Source organism: Pristiophorus japonicus, chromosome 6 (assembly GCF_044704955.1).
Source record: "Pristiophorus japonicus isolate sPriJap1 chromosome 6, sPriJap1.hap1, whole genome shotgun sequence".
NCBI classification, from domain to species: domain Eukaryota; kingdom Metazoa; phylum Chordata; class Chondrichthyes; family Pristiophoridae; genus Pristiophorus; species Pristiophorus japonicus.
The window spans coordinates 80,344,863-80,367,716 of NC_091982.1; the positions used below are offsets into that span (position 1 = coordinate 80,344,863).

Below are 22,854 nucleotides of genomic sequence, written 5' to 3' on the forward strand. Positions count from 1 at the left end.
TAACATGGCAGGAGGATGGCAACCTATGCAGGGAGACAGAGGGAAATAAAATAGGGGCAGATGCAAAAGATAGAAAGAAGAAAAGTAAAAGTGGAGGGCAGAGAAACCCAAGGCAAAAATCAAAAAGGACCACATTGCAGCAAAATTCTAAAAGGACAGTGTGTTAAAAAGACAAGCCTGAAGGCCCTGTGCCTCAATGCGAGGAGTATTCTTAATAAAGGTGGCCAAATTAACTGCACAGGCAGCAATTAATGAATATGATATAATTGGCATCACGGAGACATGGCTCCAGGGTGACCAAGGCTGAGAACTCAACATCCAGGGGTATTCAACATTCAGGAAGGATAGATAGAAAGGAAAAGGAGGTGGGGTAGCATTGCTGGTTAAAGAGCAAATTAAAGCAATAGTAAGGAAGGACATTAGCCTGGATGATGTGGAATTGGTATGGGTGGAGCTGCAAAATACCAAAGGGCAGAAAACACTAGTGGGAGTAGTGTACAGACCACCAAACAGTAGTAGTGAGGTTGGGGACAGCATCAAACAAGAAATTAGGGATGCGTGCAATAAAGATACAGCAGTTATCATGGGCAACTTTAATCTAGATATTGATTGGGCTAACCAAACAGGTAGCAATACAATGGGAGGAGGATTTCCTGGAGTGTATTAGGGATGGTTTTCTGGACCAATATGTCGAGGAACCAACTAGAGGGCCGGCCATCCTAGACTGGGTGATGTGTAATGAGAAAGGACTAATTAGCAATCTTGTTGTGCGAGGCCCCTTGAGGAAGAGTGACCATATGGTAGAATTTGTTATTAAGGTGGAGTGTGACACAGTTAATTCAGAGACTCGGGTCCTGAACTTAAGGAAAGGTAACTGCAATGGTATGAGACATGAACTGGCTAGAATAGACTGGTGAATGATACTTAAAGAGTTGATGGTGGATAGGCAATGGCAAACATTTAAAGATCACATGGATGAACTTCAACAATTGTACATCCCTGTCTGGAGTAAAAATAAAACGATGAAGGTGGCTCAGCCGTGGCTAACAAGGAAAATTAAGGATAGTGTTAAATCCAAGGAAGAGGCATATAAATTGGCCAGAAAAAGCAGCAAACCCGAGGACTGGGAGAAATTTAGAATTCAGCAGAGGACGACAAAGGGTGTAATTAGGAGGGGAAAATTGAGTATGAGAGGAAGTTTGCCGCGAACATAAAAACTAACAGCAAAAGCTTCTATAGATATGTGAAGACAAAAAGATTAGTGAAGACAAACGTAGGTCTCGCAGTCAGATTCAGGTGAATTTATAATGGGGAACAAAGAAATGGCAGACCAGTTGAACAAATACTTTGGTTCTCTCTTCACGAAGGAAGACACAAATAACCTTCCGGAAGTACTAGGGGACCGAGGATCTAGTGAGAAGGAGGAACTGAAGGATATCCTTATTAGGCAGGAAATTGCGTTCGGGAAAGTAATGGGATTGAAGGCCGATAAATCCCCGGGGTCAGATAGTCTGCATCCCAGAGTACTTAAGGAAGTGGCCCTAGAAATAGTGGATGCATTCGCGATCATTTTCCAATAGTCTATCGACTCTGGATCAGTTCCAATAGACTGGAGGGTAGCTAATGTGACACCACTTTTTAAAAAAGGATGGAGAGAGAAAATGGGTAATTATAGACCAGTTAGCCTGACATCAGTAGTGAGGAAAATGTTGGAATCAATTATTAAGGATGAAATAACAGCGTGTTTGGAAAGCAGTGACAGGATCGGTCCAAGTCAACATGGATTTATGAAAGGGAAATCATGCTTGACAAATCTGGAATTTGAGGATGTAACTAGTAGAGTGGACAAGGGAGAACCAGTGGATGTGGTGTATTTGGACTTTCAAAAAGGCTTTTGACAAGGTGCCATACAAGAGATTGATGTGCAAAATTAAAGCACATGGTATTGGGGGTAATGTACTGACGTGGATAAAGAACTGGTTGGCAGACAGGAAGCAGAGAGTCGGGATAAACGGGTCCTTTTCAGAATGGCAAGCAGTGACTAGTGGAGTGCCGCAGGGCTCAGTGCTGGGACCCCAGCTACTTACAATATACATCAATGATTTAGATGAAGGAATTGCGTGTAATATCTCCAAGTTTGCAGACGACACTAAACTGGGTGGTGGTGAGAGCTGTGAGGCTGCAGGGTGACTTGGACAGGTTAGGTGAGTGGGTAAATGCATGGCAGATGCAGTACAATGTGTATAAATGTAAGGTTATCCACTTTGGGGGCAAAAACACGAAGGCAGAATATTATCTGAATGGCAGATTAGGAAAAGGGGAGGTGCAACGAGACCTGGGTGTCATAGTACATCAGTCATTGAAAGCTGGCATGCAGGTACTGCAGGTGGTGAAGAGGGCAAATGGTATGTTGGCCTTGATAGCTAGGGGATTGGAGTATAGGAACAGGGAGCTCTTACTGCAGTTGTACAGGGCCTTAGTGAGGCCTCACCTGGAATATTGTGTTCAGTTTTGGTCTCCTAATCTGAGGAAGGACATTCTTGCTATTGAGGGAGTGCAACGAAGGTTCACCAGACTGATTCCTGGGATGGCAGAACTGACATATGAGGAGAGACTGGAGTTTCGAAGGATGAGAGGGGATCTCAGAAACATATAAAATTCTGAGGGGACTGGACAGGTGAGATACAGGAATAATGTTCCCGATGTTGGGGAAGTCCAGAACCAGGGGACATAGTCTAAGGATAAGGGGTAAGCCATTTAGGACTGAGATGAGGAGAAACTTCTTCACTCAGTTGTTAACCTGTGGAATTCCCTACCGCAGAGAGTCGTTGGTGCCAGTTCGTTGGATATATTCAAGAGGGAGTTAGATAAGGCCCTTATGGCTAAAGGGATCAAGGGGTATGGAGAGAAAGCAGGAAAGGGATACTGAGGTGAATGATCAGCCATGATTTTCTTGAATGGCGGTGCAGGCTTGAAGGGCTGAATGGCCTACTCCTGCACCTATTTTCTATGTTTCTATGTCCAAGTCCACGCCGTGAATTTTGATGACTGGGGGCCAGTGCTGTGTGGCGGGGTCAGGTTGGCGGAGGACCTGTGTCTTACGGATGTTTAGTGTAAGGTTTATGCTTTCGTACGCCTCGGTGAAGATATTGACGATGGTTCCTTGATAAAGTGCAACATCCCCACCGACATCTGGGAATCCCTGGTCCAAGACCACCCTAAGTGGAGGAAGAGCATCTGCGAGGGTGCTGAAAGTCTCGTCACCAAGAGCATGCAGAAAACAAGCGCAGGCAGCGGAAGGAGCATGCGGCAAACCAGACTCTCCACCCACCCTTTCCTTCAACGACTGTCTGGTCCCACCTGTGACAGAGACTGTAATTCCCACATTGGACTGTACAGTCACCTGAGAACTCACTGAGTGGAAGCAAGTCTTCCTCGATTTCGAGAGACTGCCTATGGTGATGATGAAACTAACCAAACAATTTCCATACAGCAACCATGGATTGCTTCCAAGCATATAGAGTTTCTCCAATTTACTTCACGGCAGTTTAGCTACACATCACAAAAGTGCAGTAGTGCAGCAGTTAGGACAGTGGAAGAGAAAGCAATGTTTCACTGTATTAGGGGGAGAGGTGTGCTCCCCTTATGAGTCATAACTGAATAATTTCAACAGGCTTTACAATCTGATCCAAAGATGTAAATTGGCAAGAGTTTTGTGTGTTCTGTGCTGACCTCTCTCATTAGTACATTACATCATCGAGTCTACACCACAAATAGGTGATTTGGCCCAAATGGTCTATGCCGCGTTTATGCACCACACGGGCCTCCTCCCACCCCTCTTCACCCAACCCTATCAGCATACCCTTCGATTCCTTTTCTCGCTCGTGTTTATCTAACCACCCTTCAATGCATCCATGCTATTTGCCTCAACTAATCCTTGTGGTAGCATCTTGCACATTACCACCACTCTCTGGGTACAGGTTTATTTTTAATATATGGTCCCATGTTTAAACATCTTTTCCATGTCTACCGAATCGAATTTTAAAGACCTCAATCAGGGCACTCCTCAGCCATATCTTTTCATTAGAGTTTATTGAAATCTTTCATTACATAAAAGTCCGTTTGAATTTATCCAAATTCAACAACATCAACAACTTGTATTTCTATAGCGCCTTTAACATAGTGAAACATCCAAAGACACTTCATAGGAGTATTGAGATAAAAATTTGACACCGAGCCGCACAAGAAACAGAGAAATTTACAGCGCAGAAGGAGGCCATTCCGGCCCATCGTGTCCGCGCTGGCCAAAGAGCCACAAGGCCCTCGGTCAGCAGCTCTGAAGGTTACATATAAACCTATGTACAATGGCGGACAGGTAAAGAACATCCAGTCCCACCAGTCCAACCCCACACAACTGCGACACCCCATGCATCGCAATGTTTTACACTCCACCCCACCCAGAGTCATGCGATCTCCTGGGAGAGGCAAAAAAAGATAAAACCCCAGGCCAATTGGGGAAAAAAAAAATCTGGGAATCCAGGTGATTGAAACTACTCCAGGAGATCACTCTGGCCGTATTAGATTTCCTGAAGTACTTACCATCATATCTGCGCCAGCTAACAAGAGGTCATCCAGTCTAATCCCACTTACCAGCTCTAGGTCCATAAGCCTGCAGGTTAAGGCACCTCAAGTGCCCATCCAAGCACCTTTTAAATGTGGTGAGGGTTTCTGCCTCTATCACCTTTCCAAGCAGCGAAGAAGCTTCCCCTCAAATCCCCTCTAAACCTTCCACCAACCACCTTAAACCCACGCCCCCTCGGAATTAACCCCTCCACCAAGGGAAATAGGCCCTTGCTATCCACTATATCCAGGCCCCCCCCATGATTTTTATACACCTCAATGAGGTCTCCCCCTCAGCCACCTCTGTTCCAAGGAGAACAAACCAAGTCTATCCAATCTGTCCTCATAGCCAATATTCTCCATTCCAGGCAGCATCCTCGTAAAGCTCCTCTCCAGAGCAATCACATCCTTCTTATAATACGGCGACCAGAACTGCACGCAGTATTCCAGCTGTCGCCTAACCAGTGTTTTATACAATTTAAGCATAGCCTCCCTGCTCTTGTATTCTATGCCTCGGCAAATAAAGGCAAGCATGCCGTATGCCTTCTTAACCACCTGATCTGCTACTTTCAGGGATCTGTGGACAAGCACTCCAAGGTCCCTTTGCTCATTTACACTTCTAAGTGGCCTACCGTTTAATATGTATACCCTTCCATTATTATCCCTCCCAAAGTACCTCACCTCACATTTCTCTGAATTAAATTCCATTTGCCACTGTTCTGCCCACCTGACCAGTAGATTGATATCCTTCTGCAGTCCATGACTTTCCTCTTCATTATCAACCACACAGCCAATTTTAGTGTCATCTGCAAACTTCTTAATCACAGATGCAGCATAATGTGGATAAATGTGAGGTTATCCATTTTGGGGGCAAAAACATGGAGGCAGAATATTATTTGAATGGCGGCAGATTAGGTAAAGGGGAGCTGCAACGAGACCTGGGTGTCATGGTTCATCAGTCACTGAAAGTGGGCATGCAGGTACAGCAGGCAGTGAAGGCGGCAAATGGTATGTTGGCCTTCATAGCTAGGGGATTTGAGTATAGGAGCAGGGAGGTCTTACTGCAGTTGTACAGGGTCTTAGTGAGGCCTCACCTGAAATATTGTGTACAGTTTTGATCTCCCAATCTGAGGAAGGACGTTCTTGCTATTGAGGGAGTACAGCGAAGGTTCACCAAACTGATTCCAGGGATGGCTGGACTGGCATATGAGGAGAAACTGGATCAACTGAGCCTTTATTCACTGGAGTTTAGAAGGATGAGAGGGGATCTCATAGAAACATAAGATTCTGATGGGACTGGACAGGTTAGATGCGGGAAGAATGTTCCCGATGTTGGGGAAGTCCAGAACCAGGGGACATAGTCTTAGAATAAGGGGTAGGCCATTTAGGACTGAGATGAGGAGAAACTTCACTCAGAGTGTTGTTAACCTGTGGAATTCCCTGCCGCAGAGAGTTGTTGATGCTAGTTCATTGGATATATTCAAGAGGGAGTTAGATATGGCCCTTATGGCTAAGGGGATCAAGGGGTATGGAGAGAAAGCAAGAAAGGGGTACTGAGGGAATGATCAGCCATGATCTTATTGAATGGTGGTGCAGGCTCAAAGGGCCGAATGGCCTACTCCTGCACCTAATTTCTATGTTTCTATATCCCCTATATTCAAATCTAGATCATTGCAAGGGATCCAGTACTGAGCCCTGCAGAATCCCACTGGAAACATCATTCCAGTCACAAAAACATCAACCATTACCCTTTGCTTCCTACCTCTAAGCCAATTTTGGATCCAACTTGCCACTTTGCCCTGGATACCATGGGCTTTTACCTTCGTGACCAGTCTGCCATGTGGGACTTTATCAAAAGCTTTGCTAAAGTCCATATACACTACATCGTACACACTACACTTATCAACCCTCCTGGTTATCTCCTCAAAAAATTAAATCAGGTTAGTGAAAACATGATCTTCCCTTAACAAATCCATGCTGACAATCCCCAATTAATCCTTGCCTTTCTAAAATGTAGATTTATTCTTTCCTTCAGGATTTTTTCCAATACTTTTCCCACCACTGAGGTTAGGCTGACAGGCCTGTAATTTACTCGGCCTAGCCCTTTCTCCCTTCTTAAACAAGGGTACCACATTAGCAGTCCTCTGGCACCATGCCTGAATCCAAAGAGGACTAGAAAATGATGGTCAAGGCCTTTGCTATTTCCTCTTTTACTTCACGCAACAGCCTGGTGTGCACTTCATCTGGGCCTGGGGACTTATCCACTTTCAAAACTGTTAAACCCCTTAATATCTTCTCTCTCACTGTTTATTTCATCCAGAATTTCACACTCCTTTTCAATAGCAGTATCTGCATTGCCCCTTTCCTTTGTGAAAACAGACGCAAAGTATTCATTAAGAACCATACCCACATAACATAGAACATAAGAATTAGGAACAGGAGTAGGCCATCTAGCCCCTCGAGCCTGCTCCGCCATTCAAAAAGATAATGGCTGATCTGGCCGTGGACTCAGCTCCACTTACCCGCCCGCTCCCCGTAACCCTTAATTCCCTTATTGGTTAAAAATCTATTTATCTGTTATTTGAATACATTCAATGAGCTAGCCTCAACTGCTTCCTTTGGCAGAGAATTCCACAGATTTACAACCCTCTGGGAGAAGAAATTCCTTCTCAGCTTGGTTTTAAATTGGCTCCCCCGTATTTTGAGGCTGTGCCACCTAGTTCTAGTCTCCCTGGCCAGTGGAAACAACCTCTCTGCCTCTATCTTGTCTATCCCTTTCATTATTTTAAATGTTTCTATAAGATCACTCCTCATCCTTCTGAACTCCAACGAGTAAAGACCCAGTCTACTCAATCTATCATAAGGTAACCTTCTCATCTCCAGTATCAGCCTAGTGAATCGTCTCTGTACCCCTTCCAAAGCTAGTATATCCTTCCTTAAGGTGACCAAAACTGCACGCAGTACTCCAGGTGCGGCCTGTACAGTTACAGCAGGACCTCCCTGCTTTTGTACTCCATCCCTCTCGCAATGAAGGCCAACATTCCATTCGCCTTCCTGATTACCTGCTGCACCTGCAAACTAACTTTTTGGGATTCATGCACAAGGACTCTTGCACCGCAGCATGTTGTAATTTCTCCCCATTCAAATAATATTCCCTTTTACTGTTTTTTTTCCCCCCCAAGATGGATGACCTCACATTTTCCGACATTGCATTCCATCTGCCAAACCTTAGCCCATTCGCTTAACCTATCCAAATCTCTCTGCAGCCTCTCTGTGTCCTCATCTTCCGCCTCCACACACAGATTACCCTCATGGTCTCCAATAGGCCCCATCTTTTCTTTAGTTATCCTCTTGCTCTTAAAATATTTATAGAACATCTTTGGGTTTTTCCTGATTTTACTTGGTCTCTCTTAGCATTCCTAACATCCTTTTTAATTTCACCTCTGAACTTTCTATATTCCTCCAGAGATTCTACAGTATTTAGCCGTCAGTATATGACATAAGCTTCCCTTTTTTTCTTTATCCTCTCCTGTAAGTCCCGAGACAAGTAGAAATTAGCACAGGTGACCAAAAGCTTGGTCAAAGAGGTATGTTTTAAGAAGCGTCTTGAAGGAGGAGCGAGGTAGAGAGGCGGAGAGTTCTAGACAGAGAGTTCCAGAGCTTAGGGCCTAGGCAACAAAAGGCACGTCCACCAATGATTGAGCGATTATAATCAGGGATGTTCAGGAGGGAAGAATTACAGCAGGGAAGAATTACAGGAGTGCAGAATCGCAGGGGGTTGTGGGGCTGGAGATTATAGAGATAGGGAAGGGCGAGGCCATGGAGAGATTTGAAAACAAGGATGAGAACTTTGAAATCGAGGCATTGCTTAACCGGGAGCCAATGTAGGACAGTGAGCACAGGGGTGATGGGTGAGCGGGATTTGGTGCGAGTTAGGACACTGGCAGCCGAGTTTTGGATCACCTCTAGTTTATGTAGAGTAGAATGTGGGATGCCAGCCAGCAGTGCCTTGGAATAATCAAGTCTAGAGGTAACAAAGGCATGGATGAGGGCTTCAGCAGCAGATGAACTGAGGCAAGAGCGGAGACAGGCAATTTTACAGAGGTGGAAATTCAAGAAATATATATAGGGACAATGTGATAAAGCACCAGAGACAGATGGGACATGGGATTTTTTAAAAACCACACAGCAAAAATAAAATTGAATTTCTTATGATCCATGTGCTGTGAGCTGTTCTTGTCACTTTAACGGAATCTTACTTTGTACAAGGTCTCATCCCAGATGGAGGTTCGAAAGCAGGTACATTCTAGAGGACGGGACAAGCGCCTCAAGTCATCTTCACGCTCCTTAAAAATCTACAAAACAACCAAGAAATGGAAGTAAATTAGGACAGACTTTGAACAGAAGGCGGCCATTAGCCCCATTATATCGGTATTAGCTCATCAACTGAAGCTGTTTATTCTAATCTCAATTCTCTGTTCCAACTGAGGAATGAATGTAAAATTTACACTCAGCAACTACAATGCTGGGAACTGGTAAGACAAAACTACAGAGATTAATAACGTTTAGTCTTTAGGCAAATCTACCAATCTCAAAAATTAAACATGAAAATTAAACTACTGGTTTGTGTAAGTTCAACTTTCATCAGTGTTGCACTAGAACTACATCATTGCCAAATTGTATTCTGGCAAGTTCATTTTTGGCTCATGAAACTGAGGGATATCAATGAAAGAATCAAACTCTTTTCCATTTCCAACATCCAGCGCCAGCTTCAAGGTACTCCCAGGTCAGGCATAGCATTCGGTAGATTCTGAGGGGTTCTCACTTTTCTAACAATGAGCTTAAGACCTAACTACAGATGAGCACTGGTATGATATTTTCCATTTCCAACACCAGCCATATTTCTAACCTCAGAGAGACCACCAACAGAGATCCTATGTGAGTTGAATTGCAGAACATTTTGTGCTGTGGGTCTACACCCACTAAGAATTAAGTTGAAACTACCAAAGTTATTGTACATAGAAAAAGGAGCCTTTCATTTCATTAATACAATGGCCTGGAATTTGCGGGAGGGGCATTAACAGCAAATGAACAGCATTCACTGTTATTACTCCTTTGAAACTGACCGCAACTTCAGGATTTTGCACATTCGCATCCTACCGCGGAAATCCTGAAGTTGCAGTCAGTCATTCACTGCTCCAACACAGGCTGCGCTGTGGCCGCCCCCTCATAAATCAGCACTCCGTGTAATCAGGGAAATCAGTGAAACTGATGATAATTTGGGCTTTTTTTGCAGTAATATCGCTGTTAAATACTCCATTAAAAGTATTAACACAAAAGCAAAATACTGCAGATGCTGGAAATCTGAAATAAAAACAGAAAATGCTGGAAATACTCAGCAGGTCAGGCAGCATCTGTGGAGAGATAAATAGCGTTAACATTTCAAATCGATAACTTTTCAAGGTAGACCTTGTTGGATTAGGTTTAACTGGGCTTTTAACAGCGTATTGACTACTGAACAAATGTTACGGCCTTGAAAAACTCATTTTAATTTTTTTAGTGTGTCAAATCTCTCCATTATAAAATCAAAATTACAATGAAGAAACTTTAATTTAAAGTATATACTCGCGTATCCTACGATCTCACGTATCATGCGACCCCTAAATTTACGTCCCCAAAACATGATTTTATCATATATCTCATGTATCATGCGAGTCACTTTTTTGAGATACCAGATGACACTAGGCTAGGCTTTCAAACAAGTTTAACAAGTACCCAACACGTAACAAGCGGAACAAAGCAACAACGTTAAAGCTGCAAAGCTGTTTGGTGTCGGAGAAAGCTGTGTCCGAAACTGGAGAAAACAAAAAGAAAAATTGAAGGAAACTCCTTCCTATAAATGCGCAAATCGCGGGTCACGATCTAAAATAAGACTTTATGCTTTACGAGAAGCAAGAAAAATGGGCATTCGTGTGTTTACTGCAAGTCCCGGATGGTGTACTCGGTTCATGAAAAGACATGACTTTGTGTTAAGAAGAAAAACAAAGATTGCACAGAAACTCCCAAAAGAAGAAGAAAAAGTGACTAGTTTTCAAACATTTGTAATCAAACATCGCAAAGCTAACAGCTATAAGTTATCGTGCATTGGAAATATGGATGAGACACCCGTGAATTTTGATATGCCATCAAACTCAACCGTTAATAAAGTCGGCGAGAAAAGTATTTTTATCAAAACTACAGGGCATGAAAAGACACATTTTACGGTTGTTTGGAAAGCGTAAACATTACGTGTGTATCAGCAAGTAAAACAGCAGTTTTATCAAAATCATCTTTACTTGATATACTATTTGACTTACCGTAAATGGATACGGTCTGCTTAACAGCCTAACAGCCTAATCTTGGCCAGCACTTCACACCCGCAAATTTTGTATCTCGCGTATCATGCTACCCCCCAAATTTAGGTTACAATTTAGGTCTTCAAAAGTCGCATGATACGCGAGTATATACGGTATATTTTTTTTAAGTTCATAATTATTTTAGGTTTACCTATTTCCCCATGCGAGAGCCTAAGGGCTAGAAATTTGGTTCTCATCAATAACGGTATTTTTGTGCCAAAATTGTTATCGCTATCAGGCCGGAAATTCAAGCTTTAATTTATGCAGCAGTAAAAATCGGCGTGGCACGAGGATTCACGGCACAAACCGCGATCCTAGTCAACTTTAGTCCAGGCCGATACCGCTGCGAGTTGGGCCTTGGGAGGGCGGAAAAATACCTAAAAATAAATTGGAAAAAAAAATTCACAAAACATTTACAAGACACTTACTTATCTATCGAATCACTGCAAGAGAATTAAAAAATAAAAATTACCTTTTTTACAGGTCTTTATACTTACCACTGCTCCAAGGGCTACAATGCAGCTTTGTACAGTTCGGTATTTTACGTGCAAAATACGAGTGCACAGAGCCAAATTTTTGACGAAAACACTATTGTGTGTCTTGCATGGCGGCGCTCCTCTCCCCAGCAGTATTTGAAAACAGACACCGCAAAACGTCACCGAATTTTCCATCGACGGGGTTTGCGCCAAAAAAACTGAAATAGCACCAAAAACCCAGTCGCAAAATCGCCAAATTTCTAGGCCTAAATCTTTGTTTTACTCTCTATAACATTTAAAAAATATCAAAATAAAAGCAACTTCTTCACATCCTGCTTCCCTCACTGAGACTTCTGCAGTGTAATTGGCTGCTTTCGACAGCTTGTTGACGCCACAGCAGATAGCGCTATGGGATTCCCACTACACTACACTGATCTCAATTTTGCATGTCGAAAAAGGCAGACTTCTCTCCACAAAGATCACATTGGCAGCTTTCTTCGGGGCCAGCGACAAACACCTTTGCTTTGCCGCAGACCACAAATTCCGGGCTCTGGTAAATTGAAACCCAAGCCTCAAAGCACTACCCAGTGTTGTGATTCTTTACATTTGTGGAAGGTGTAAAATATTGACCTGCGTTAGCAGAACGTTACAAGATGGGCAGCTAACCGCAGCTTACCAGGTCACGCTGATCCTCCTGCACAAGATCCATCTTGTGGACAAGGCAGAAGATTTTGGCATCAGGAGAATTTTGAAGAATTGCCTCCAGGCATGACTGATAGTAGTGCATATCTTTCTCCAATTCACGGCTTTCCACATCAAAGACATAAATAAGAACTTCCACATTGCGGAATATGTTGTCTCGTTGACTGGTAAAATAGTTTTCCATGAAAGTGTCCTGGCTGAGATTCAACAAAAAAAAAGACATGTCCATTGGTCTAAAAAATACAGTAAGTCACAATACTCCAAGGATAAAGCAAACAATGATTCTCTCATTCACCCCTGTGATTATTTGGTAAACGCAGTTGAAAGCATCCCTGAATATCTAGATAGCTTATTCATAACCTTTTATCTCTACGTACTTCCAGTCTTTGAAACCTTACTTCTCGCTATCACTCCTGTGCCAATTTTATGCCATTATTAGAGAGTGAGAGAGAGAGCGCGCGTGCTAGCGAGAGAGATAGCATGGTTGAATTTCAAATTTAGATGGAGGGTGAGAAAGTTGGATCTCAACCCAGCTTACTAAGCTTAAATAAAGGAGACTATGAAAGTACGAGGGCAGAGTTGCCTTAAAGTGGATTGGGAAAATAGATTAAAGTGTAGGACGGTTGATGAACAGTGGCGTACATTTAAGTAGATATTTCACAACTCAAGAAAAATATATTCCAGTGAGGAGAAAAGGGTGTAAAAGAAAAAAAGATAGCCATCCGTGGCTAACTAAAGAAATAAAGGATGGTATCCAATTAAAAACAAGGACATACAAAGTGGCCAAAACTAGTGGGAGGACAGAAGATTGGGAAGCTTTTAAAAGTCAGCAAAGAATGACTAAAAAAATGATTAAGAAAGGGAAGATAGACTATGAAAGTAAATTAGCACAAAATATTAAAAACAGATAGCAAGAGTTTCTATAAGTATATAAAAAGGAAAAGAGTCACCCTTAAAGGACGAGACCGTGGAATTAGTGATGGGGAAGATGGAGATGGCAGAAACTCTAGACAAGTATTTTATATCAGTCTTTACGGTAGAGGACACAAACAATATCCCGACAGTGGATAGTCAAGTGGCTATGGGGGTGGGAGGAACTTAACACAATCACAATCACTAAGGAGGTGGTACTCAGTAAGTTAATGGGACTAAAGGCGGATAAATCCCCTGGACCTGATGACTTGCAGCCAAGAGTCTTAAGAGAAGTAGCGGCAGGGATAGTGGGTGCATTGGTTGTAATTTATCAAAATTCCCTGGATTCTGGAGAGGTCCCAGCAGATTGGAAAACTGCAAATGTAACCCCCCTATTTAAAAAGGGAGGCAGACAAAAAGCAGGAAACTATAGACCAGTTAAGCCCAACATCTGTGGTTGGAAAAATGTTGGAGTCCATTATTAAAGAAGCAGTAGCAGGACATTTGGAAAAGCAAAATTCGGTCAGGCAGAGTCAGCATGGATTTATGAAGGGAAAGTCATGTTTGACAAATTTGCTGGAATTCTTTGAGGATGTAACGAACAGGGTGGATAAAGAGGAACCAGTGGATGTGATGTATTTGGACTTCTAGAAGGCATTTGACAAGGTGCCACATAAAAGGTTACTGCACAAGATAAAAGTTCACGTGGTTGGGGTAATATATTAGCATGGATAGAGGATTGGCTAACGAACAGAAAGCTGAGAGTCGGGATAAATGGTTCATTCTCGGGTTGGCAATCTAACTAATGGGGTGCCACAGGGATCAGTGCTGGGACCCCAACAATTTACAATCTATATTAACGACCTGGAAGAAGGGACCGAGTGTAACGTAGCCAAGTTTGCTTACGATACAAAGATGGATGCAAAAGCAATGTGGGAGGAGGACACACAAAATCTGCAAAAGGACATAGACAGGCTAAGTGAGTGGGCAAAAATTTGGCAGATGGAGTATAATGTTGGAAAGTGTGAGGTCATGCACTTTGGCAGAAAAAAAAATCAGAGCAATTTATTATTTAAATAGAGAAAAATTGCAAAGTGTTGCAGTATAGCAGGACTTGGGGATACTTGTGCATGAAACACAAATGGTTAGTATGCAGGTACAGCAAGTGATCATGAAGGCCAATGGAGTCTCAGCCTTTATTGCAAAGGGGATGGAGTATAAAAGCAGGGAAGTCTTGCTACAGTTATACAGAGTATTGGTGAGGCCACACCTGGAATACTGCGTACATTTTTGGTTTCCTTATTTACGAAAGGATATACATGCTTTGGAGGCAGTTCAGAGAAGGTTCACTAGGTTGATTTCCAGAGATGAGGGGGTTGACTTATGAGGAAAGGTTGAGTAGGTTGGGCCTCTACTCATTGGAATTCAGAAGAATGAATGAGAGGTGATATTGAAACGTATAAGATTATGTGGGGGCTTGTCCAGGTGGATGCAGAGAGGCTGCTTTCACTGATAGGGAAGACTAAAACTAGGGGGCATAATCTTAGAATAAGGAGCTGCCCATTTAAAACTGAGATGAGGAGGAATTTCCTCTGAGGGTTGTTAATCTGTGGAATTTGCTGCCTTTGAGCTGTGGAAGCCAGGACATTGAATAAATTTGAGAGATAGACAGCTTCTTAACCGAAAAGGGATTAAGGGGTTATGGGGATCGGGCAGGGAAGTGGACCTGAGTTCATGATCGGATCAGCCATGATCGTATTAAATGGCGGAGCAGGCTCGAGGGGCCATATGGCCTGCTCCTATTTATGATGTTCTTGGGAGCGAGTTTATATGTGCAATACCACAGGAAATCGGCCAGTATGCAATAAGACTTTAACATTAATACTAACATAGGCCAATATTTTACACCTTCCACAGAAATGAGAGAGATTACAAGCTAGTAAACTAATTAAAGGCATAAACTATCACTGCAGAACCAGAATGATCCATAAATGTTAGGACCACATGATTAGAGTTTAAATCAATCCCATACTTTAAAAAAAACATATTGGCTGTTGATTGGTTTATTAACTATAGGTGAGCACTCAATAAACCTTGAAAAAATTAATGTTAATGTACCCCTTCAATGAGGACCTAATTACACACCAAAGGTAAAGTAAGTCCCGATGTTTGTCACAAGTGACATCACAAAAAATGGGAGTCAGCAAAGATTTTTCAGCAAAGCCAAAACAATGTCATTCTCGGGCATCCACTTCCGTACAAATAAACTATCCAAATCCCTTTGATTAACTAACAGCCTGTACGTCACTTTAAGGCAGCCATTACATACATACCACATTACAGTACTTAGCATGTATTTCACTTTTTCTAGTGTTGCAATGTATGCACTGCCCATTTGTTTTTGCAGGGAGGAAGCTACTTTGTCTACAGGTGAGACTGTGTCAAATTCATTGTGCACCAATTCAACATTCTCCAGTGCGTGGTGAATTCCATTTATGTATCACACTCCTCTATTGTGTTTATTTTAATCTGAAGTGTCCAAATAAGTTCAAGATTTTCCGTGTCAAAATGACAGAAAAATGTAATTGGGTGGGTGGGGGGAGAAGGGGAGAGAGAGATGGACAGAAATGCTCTCAATTTCCTAGCATTGATTGTATAGTAAAACACCTACCCACCACAGTCCCATAGATTCAGGACCAGATTCCCCAGGAATCGGACATGTGAATGTTCCACATCAACTAGAAAAAGAGAAGAGATATTTCAGACGCCACAACACAATCATCATGTTACATTATCTAAAGTATCTTATCATGGAGCCCTTTGTGGCTTAACATTAGGTGCTGCAAAAAGCCATTCTATACTACCAAGTTTTGCAAGTTCTTGATATGTCATACGTGACTGCTTTTAAATTAAAAGTATTGTAATGGATGTAAAATGCTGATCAGTGTGAATATTAAACAGCAGGTTTTTTTTTTTAAAAAGCCTCAATAAAATTTAATCATTTTCTTTGACCGAATTACTTTTACAGCCACTGCATGCTGAAAGACACTACAAAAGAACAATGTTGTTTTAGTTGTAAAAGGTTTCCTCTCACGCCCAAGCTCTGATCTCACACAGTACTTACTTGTAGCTGCAAGACGCCGTGTGTCTCTGGCTATGTAGTTTGCAAAGATAATGGATCTCATGCTGGTCTTACCAGACCCACTCTTTCCCATCAACAGCACCTAGTGAAAGAACAGCAACATCATGGTAAAATCAATGGGCATGTAACAGGACACGCAAAAAGCATAAGAATCTGATTCTGGTCCACTCTTAACCTGCCAGGAAAGATTTGCTTTTTAACTCATCATTGAAGGAACATGTGGATATGCAGGCAAGATTGACTTATTTCAGGGTGCAACTTAGACCACACACACACATGGTTAAGAGGACCACATCATCAGCATGCCCGACACGAGACTCCCAAAGCAAGCACACTACTCAGAACTCCTACACATCAAGTGGGCCCCAGGTGGGCAGAGGAAATGTTTCAAAGGACACCCTCAAAGCCTCCTTGATAAAGTGCAACATTTCCACTGGCATCTGGGAATCCCTGACCCAAGACTGCCCCAAGTGGAGGAAGAGCATCCAGGAGGGCGCTGGGCACCTCGAGTCTCGTCACCGAGAGCATGCAGAAACCAAACGCAGACAGCGGAAGGAGCGTGCGGCAAACCAGACTCCCCACCCACCCTTTCCTTCAACTACTGTCTGTCTGTCCCACCTGTGACAGAGACTGTAATTCCCGTATTAAACTGTACAGTCACCTGAGAACTCACTTTTAGAGTGGAAACATAGATTTCGAGGGACTGCCTATGTTGTTGCAAGAAGTCTGATTCAGCCTGAAACAACATCGGCATCCTATTCAACCCTGGGCTGAGCTTCATTCCCCATATCCTCTCCATCACAAAGACTGCCGACTTCGCCCACCTCAGCCCATAAACTGCTGAAATTGTAATCCATGTGACCTCCAGACTTGATCATTCCAATGCTCTCCTGGCTGACCTCCCACCTTCTGTAAATTTCTGCTCTTCCAAAACTATGCAGCCCATATCCTACCCCACAACAACCTGTGTACCCATCACCCTGTCCTCACTGTCCTAATCTGCATTGGCTCTCGGCTCCCCAACTCCTTAAATTAAAAATTCTTGGGCACCAAAATTCCACATGGACTTTTTTTGGTACAGTTGTAGAGGTACGTTTGATTTCTTTTTAGTGGCTGACTGCGCCAAAAAAAATTCAAAATTTCGCAGGCATAACCTTTCATTTTGGAACGGCGCAGATTGTCCTTAAGCTTTGTGGGTGGAGCTTGAGGTCTGCACCGAAAAACTGAGGCTGCCAGGGTAACAAGGGACTGTGCCGTGACGATCAGAACGTGACATTTGTTATTGCCTATTTGACAAATATATGCTCCCAGGGTTTACATATTTTTGGGAGATTTCTTACTCAGATGATTCTTAAGTTAGTCATTGAGATTCTGTGCTATCTTCCTACTCCAATTCAGGATTCATTGTACTACCTTAAAAAAAACTTTCCGGGTAAGTTTAAATAAATATTTCAAAATGCTGGTGAAAAAAATCTAATTCTAAAATGGAGTTCTATTCTGTACCCTTGTGTTGTTTCATATAGTTTCTGGGATTCAACAAATTTATTCTCGACGACCCCAGGTGCCGCTGCTATCCCGGTCCGAAAGGCCCCTCACCCCCGTGTCTTCAGCTCGGCTAAAACAATGGCGTCTTCTCTGCGCTTATTTTCTCTTCTCTGTGCTGATTTTCTTAAGTGCAGGTAAGGTTTTTCAGAATGGTGCACTGTGCTGTTTTTGAAAAAAATCCTAGTTGGCCAAACTCGCTTAAAATGGCCGGAAATGGCAGACAACAGCCCCAGTGATGTAAAAAAAATCAGAAATTGAAAAAAAAATGGCCGCAAGTAGTTTAAGATGGCGCAGAAACTTTGGTGAAACTTGCAGATTTTAGTCTGCCTCAAAAAACACAGCGTAGGCCAAAAAAAAACAGAATGGTGGTGAAAATTCAGCCCCTTATCCTTGTGCTTAAATCCTTTGATGGCCTTGCTCCTCTGACTCTCGAATCTCTTTCAGCCCTAGAATACCCATCCCCCTCATTCTCCATTCCGCTGACTCTGGTCTCCTGTGCATCTACAATTGGAGAGAATGTTTTCAATTGCCTAGGCCACACACACCCTAGAATTCTCTCCCTAAACACCTCCACCTCCCTTTCCTCCTTTAAATATATTTCATCTCTTAAAAGCAAGCCTTTGGACATCATTCTGAATATCTCCTTCTTTGATTCATCATATTTTTTTATTATGTTTCTGTCAAGTATCATGGGACATTTTTCTACATTAAAAAGGTGCTATATAAATGCAAATGCTTGTTGACTTACTGAGTCATAAAAACAGTGGTCCTACCTAAAGTGATTTGGTGCACAATTGACTCAATGCAGCAGAATTTACTAACTCTTCACGGATTTGCTAGCCAATATATTCATTGTAAACCTGACTAAAACACAAGCCTCTTAATTAATAAAAATATGCAAGGCTTTTAAGGTTCCTGGCTGAACATTAGCAAATGGATTTAAGAATCAGTTACTTGTGGATCAGAGAAGCCATGCAACAGCTACTGGCGGCATATTACAACTAGGCAAGGAGGACTAGTCTCATTTGATACCTACCACAACCTAACTCACAGGATTTCTCCAATGGACACCAGTAAGCACAAAATCAGGAAGGTGGCAGCTCTCAATTACACAAGAAGCTTTGAATCTGAAGGGTCCGTGCAGTAATGTTATACAATACATTCTAATGACAAGGAGACTAAAGGGAGCAATATAGTTATTATTAGGACAAATGCTCTTTAAAGTTAATTATAGGGGAGAGAAAGGACATGCCATCAACACTAGGTATAAGGAAGTGTTTTGGGAGCAACAATAAAACATCTACACACCCTTCAGATATTTGTACAGATAAAATCCACAGATCAGCTAAATAATGAAAGCAGTTGCAGTTAGGATTGGCATTTACACTTTCCATAATATGAAAAAAATGAGTTTAGAGAGGGGAGGCAAGGAGAGAAAAGGGACATTCAACTTCTGTCCCCATTTGGGTCCATTGCTCTTAAAATCATTTGCAGAAAATATTTCTCCCCTATTTAATTCCTCCTTCTACTTTGCATTAGTAGAAAACAAGTTTTCCTATTTAATACTCACGCCTTGTTGTTTCTTTAAAACTTGAAGCTCGCAACCTACAAGCACTGATTTTCCTATTTTTCCGCTACATACCAACTGTGCCAATAAGATGGAGGACCACATCTTGCACTGCCTTTCATGGGAGCTCACGGAACTTAAGTAATTCATACAGGTCACTCACAGATGTATGCAGTTCAGCTAATATGGCCATGTGCCATGGACAATGGACAATGGAATACCATACACAGAGTGATATGTCCTTACTATACAGTATAAATGCACACGAGGCCCATATTTGAGAGAAGGTCACCCTGTGACCAGTTACCTTCATTACCAAGACCTCAAGTGATGAAGGTGGGTGAAGCTTCCCTTTTATACCCAAAAGTCCAGGTTAGGAGTGTCTCCCACAAGTTCACCCCCTTGTGGTTAATGTTCTCAAGGTGTACAACTTAGGTCAGCTTATACATGGGTTACAATGATAGTTGAATACATGACATCACCTCCCCCCCCAAAGTCTTATTGGGATCACAGGTTAAGTCTCTCTGGGGGTTTACGCTCCCTTGTAGAGCGCCTGAGTTGTGGCTCCGGGTGTTGGCCCGAGTGTCTGCTATTTGTGGTGCCTCAGGCCTGTCCGGACTGCCCACAGTGACTGGGCTCTCCTCCGCTTAGTTCTGGTGTTCGGTCACCTGTGGTGGAGTAAACTCTACGTCGTGTTCTTCCTCTGCTTCTTCTATGGGGTTGCTGAACCTCCTTTTAGTTTGATCCACATGTTTGCAGCAGATTTGCCCATTGGTAAGTTTAACTACCAAAACCCTATTCTCCTCTTTGGCAATCAGTGCTTGCAAACCATTTGGGCCCTGCAGCGTAATTAAGGACAAAAACAGGGTCACTGACATCAATACATCACGCCTTCGCATTCCTGTCATGGTAGTCACATTGTGACTGACGCCTGCGCTCAACAATTTCTTTCATAGTAGAGTATATAAGGGATAACCTGATTTTGAGCGTCCTTTTCATTCGCAGCTCTGCAGGTGGAACCCCTGTGAGCGTGTGTGGTCGGGATCTATTGGCCAACAAGAGGCGTGATAAGCGGCTTTGTAGGGCACCCCCTTGCATTCTGAGCATCCAGTTTGATTATCTGCACTGCTCGTTCCGCCTGGCCGTTTGAGGCTGGCTTGAACGGTGCCGTTCTGACATGGTTGATTCCACTGCCTGCCATGAAGTCCTGGAATTCAGTGCTTGTGAAGCACGGGCCATTGTTGCTGACCAAGACATCTGGTAGACCATGGGTGATGAACTTTACCCGTAGACTTTCTACTGTGGCAGAGGATGTGCTTGAATTTAAAATGGCACACTCAATTCATTTGGAGTAGGCATCGACTACAACCAAAAACATTTTTCCCATGAAAGGACCTGCGTAGTCCACATGGATGCGTGACTATGGCTTGGCGAGCCAGGGGTCAAGGGTAGCTTGCCTGGGTGCGTTGCCCAACTGAACACACGTGTTGCACCTGCGAACACAAACTTCCAGGTCTGCATCTATCCCTGGCCACCAAACGTGTGACCTGGCAATTGCCTTCATCATGACAATGCCCGAGTGCTCTGTGAAGTTCTCTGATAAACACCTCTCTGTCCCTCTGGGGGATGACTACTGTTTCCCCACAGTAGGCAACCAGCCTGAATGGAGAGTTCATCCTTGCGCCTATGAAACGGTTTAAATTCCTCAGGGCATGCCCCATACGTGGCTGCCCAGTCCCCATTCAGGACACATTTCTTAATTAAAGACAGTAGCGGGTCTTTATTTGTCCAGTCTTTAATCTGACGGGCTGTCACAGGTGAGCCTTCGCTTTCGAAAGCTTCAACAGCCATGACTATCTCAGCATCATGCTCAGTTGCCCCCTCAGTGGTGGCTAGTGGGAGCCTGCTGAGTGCATCGGCGCAATTTTCAGTGCCTGGTCTGTGCCGAATCGTGTAGTCATAGGCTGCTAACGCAAGTGCCCATCTCTGTATGCGGGCCGATGCATTCGCATTTATGGCCTTGCTGTTGGCCAAAAGGGACGTTAGGGGTTTGTGATCTGTCTACAGCTCAAATTTCCTGCCAAACAGGTACTGGTGCATTTTTTTAAAAACTGCATATACATATGCTAGCGCTTCCTTTTCTACCATCCCGTAGCCCCTTTCTGCCTGGGACAGATTTCTGGAAGCATAAGCTACCGGCTGAAACTGACCATTGGCATTCACATGCTGCAACACACACCCGACCCCATAGGACGACGCATCGCACGTTATAACAATATTAACAGTTTGTTGGAGCAGAACAAATTACATGCTCTATCAAAAGCCCTTTCCTGGCTGGCCCCCCAGACCCAATCACGACCTTTGCGTAGGAGCACGTGTAGCGGCTCTAACAGCGTGCTCAATTTGGGAAGAAAGTTACCAAAATAGTTCAGGAGCCCCAGGAACGAACGCAGCTCCGTCGTGTTACAGGGTCTGGGTGCCCTCTGGATCGCTTCAGTTTTGGATGCAGTAGGTTTGATCCCGTCTGCTGCTACCCTCTACCCTCCTCCCCAGGAATTCTACCTCTGGAGCCAAGACGACGCACTTTACCTTTTTCAATCGCAACCCTACCCGATCCAGTCTGCGTAGCACCTCCTCCATGTTGTGGAGGTGTTCTTCAGTATCACGACCAGTGACGAGGATGTCGTTTTGAAAAACCACAGTCTTTGGAATCGACTGGAGGCGACTTTCCATATTTCGCTGAAAGATCGCGGCGGCCAAACGAATCCCGAACGGACATCTGTTGTACTCAAACAACCCTTGTGTGTCGTGATGGTGGTCAGCTTCTTCAACTCACTCGCCAGCTCCTGGGTCATGTAAGCTGAGGTCAGGTCCAATTTTGAAAAAAGTTTGCCACCGGATAGCGTCGCAAAGAGGTCCTCCGCTCTCAGTAGCGGGTACTGGCCTTGGAGTGACACCCGATTGATGATGGCCTTGTAATTGCCATATCCTGACCGACCATCCGCCTTGAGCACCGGCGCAATCGGGCTCGCCCAGTCACTGAATTCGACTGGCGAGATGATGCCTTCCCTCAGCAGGCGGTCCAATTCGCATTGTATCTTTTCCCGCATCACGTACAGCACCGCTCTGGCCTTGTGGTGTTCTGGCCTGGCGTCCGGGTTTATGTGAATCACTACCTTGGTCCCCATGAAAGTGCCAATGCCGGGTTGAAATAATGAGTTAAATTTGTCAAGGATCTGTGAACATGATACTCGCTCCACAGAGGAAATTGCATTGACATCGCCCCATTTCCAGTTCATGACAGCCAGCCAACTCCTCCACAGTAATGCGGGACCGTCCCCCGGGACAATCCAGAGTGGCAACCTGTTCTCCGAATCTTTGTGGGTCACGACTACCGTGGCGCTGCCTAGCACTGGAATGATTTCCTTTGTATATGTCCATAGCTGTGCGTCAATCGGCAATAATTTTGGCCTCTTGGCCTTGGACACTCTCAAC

At 43.6% G+C, this 22,854-nt stretch overlaps 1 protein-coding gene across 3 annotated transcripts in view; it reads right to left on the reverse strand.

Annotated features, from left to right (window-relative positions):
• The window catches only part of rraga (Ras-related GTP binding A), a 44,895-nt gene that overhangs the window by 19,050 nt on the left and 2,991 nt on the right, over nt 1-22,854 (reverse strand). For all 3 annotated transcript variants that reach the window (XM_070882980.1, XM_070882978.1, XM_070882979.1), the window contains exons 2-5: nt 16,230-16,329; nt 15,777-15,843; nt 12,168-12,390; nt 8,880-8,975 (exon numbers count right to left, since the gene is read on the reverse strand). In XM_070882980.1, the coding sequence (XP_070739081.1) occupies nt 8,880-8,975; nt 12,168-12,390; nt 15,777-15,843; nt 16,230-16,329 (486 nt within the window). The remainder of the gene's footprint in view (nt 1-8,879; nt 8,976-12,167; nt 12,391-15,776; nt 15,844-16,229; nt 16,330-22,854) is intronic.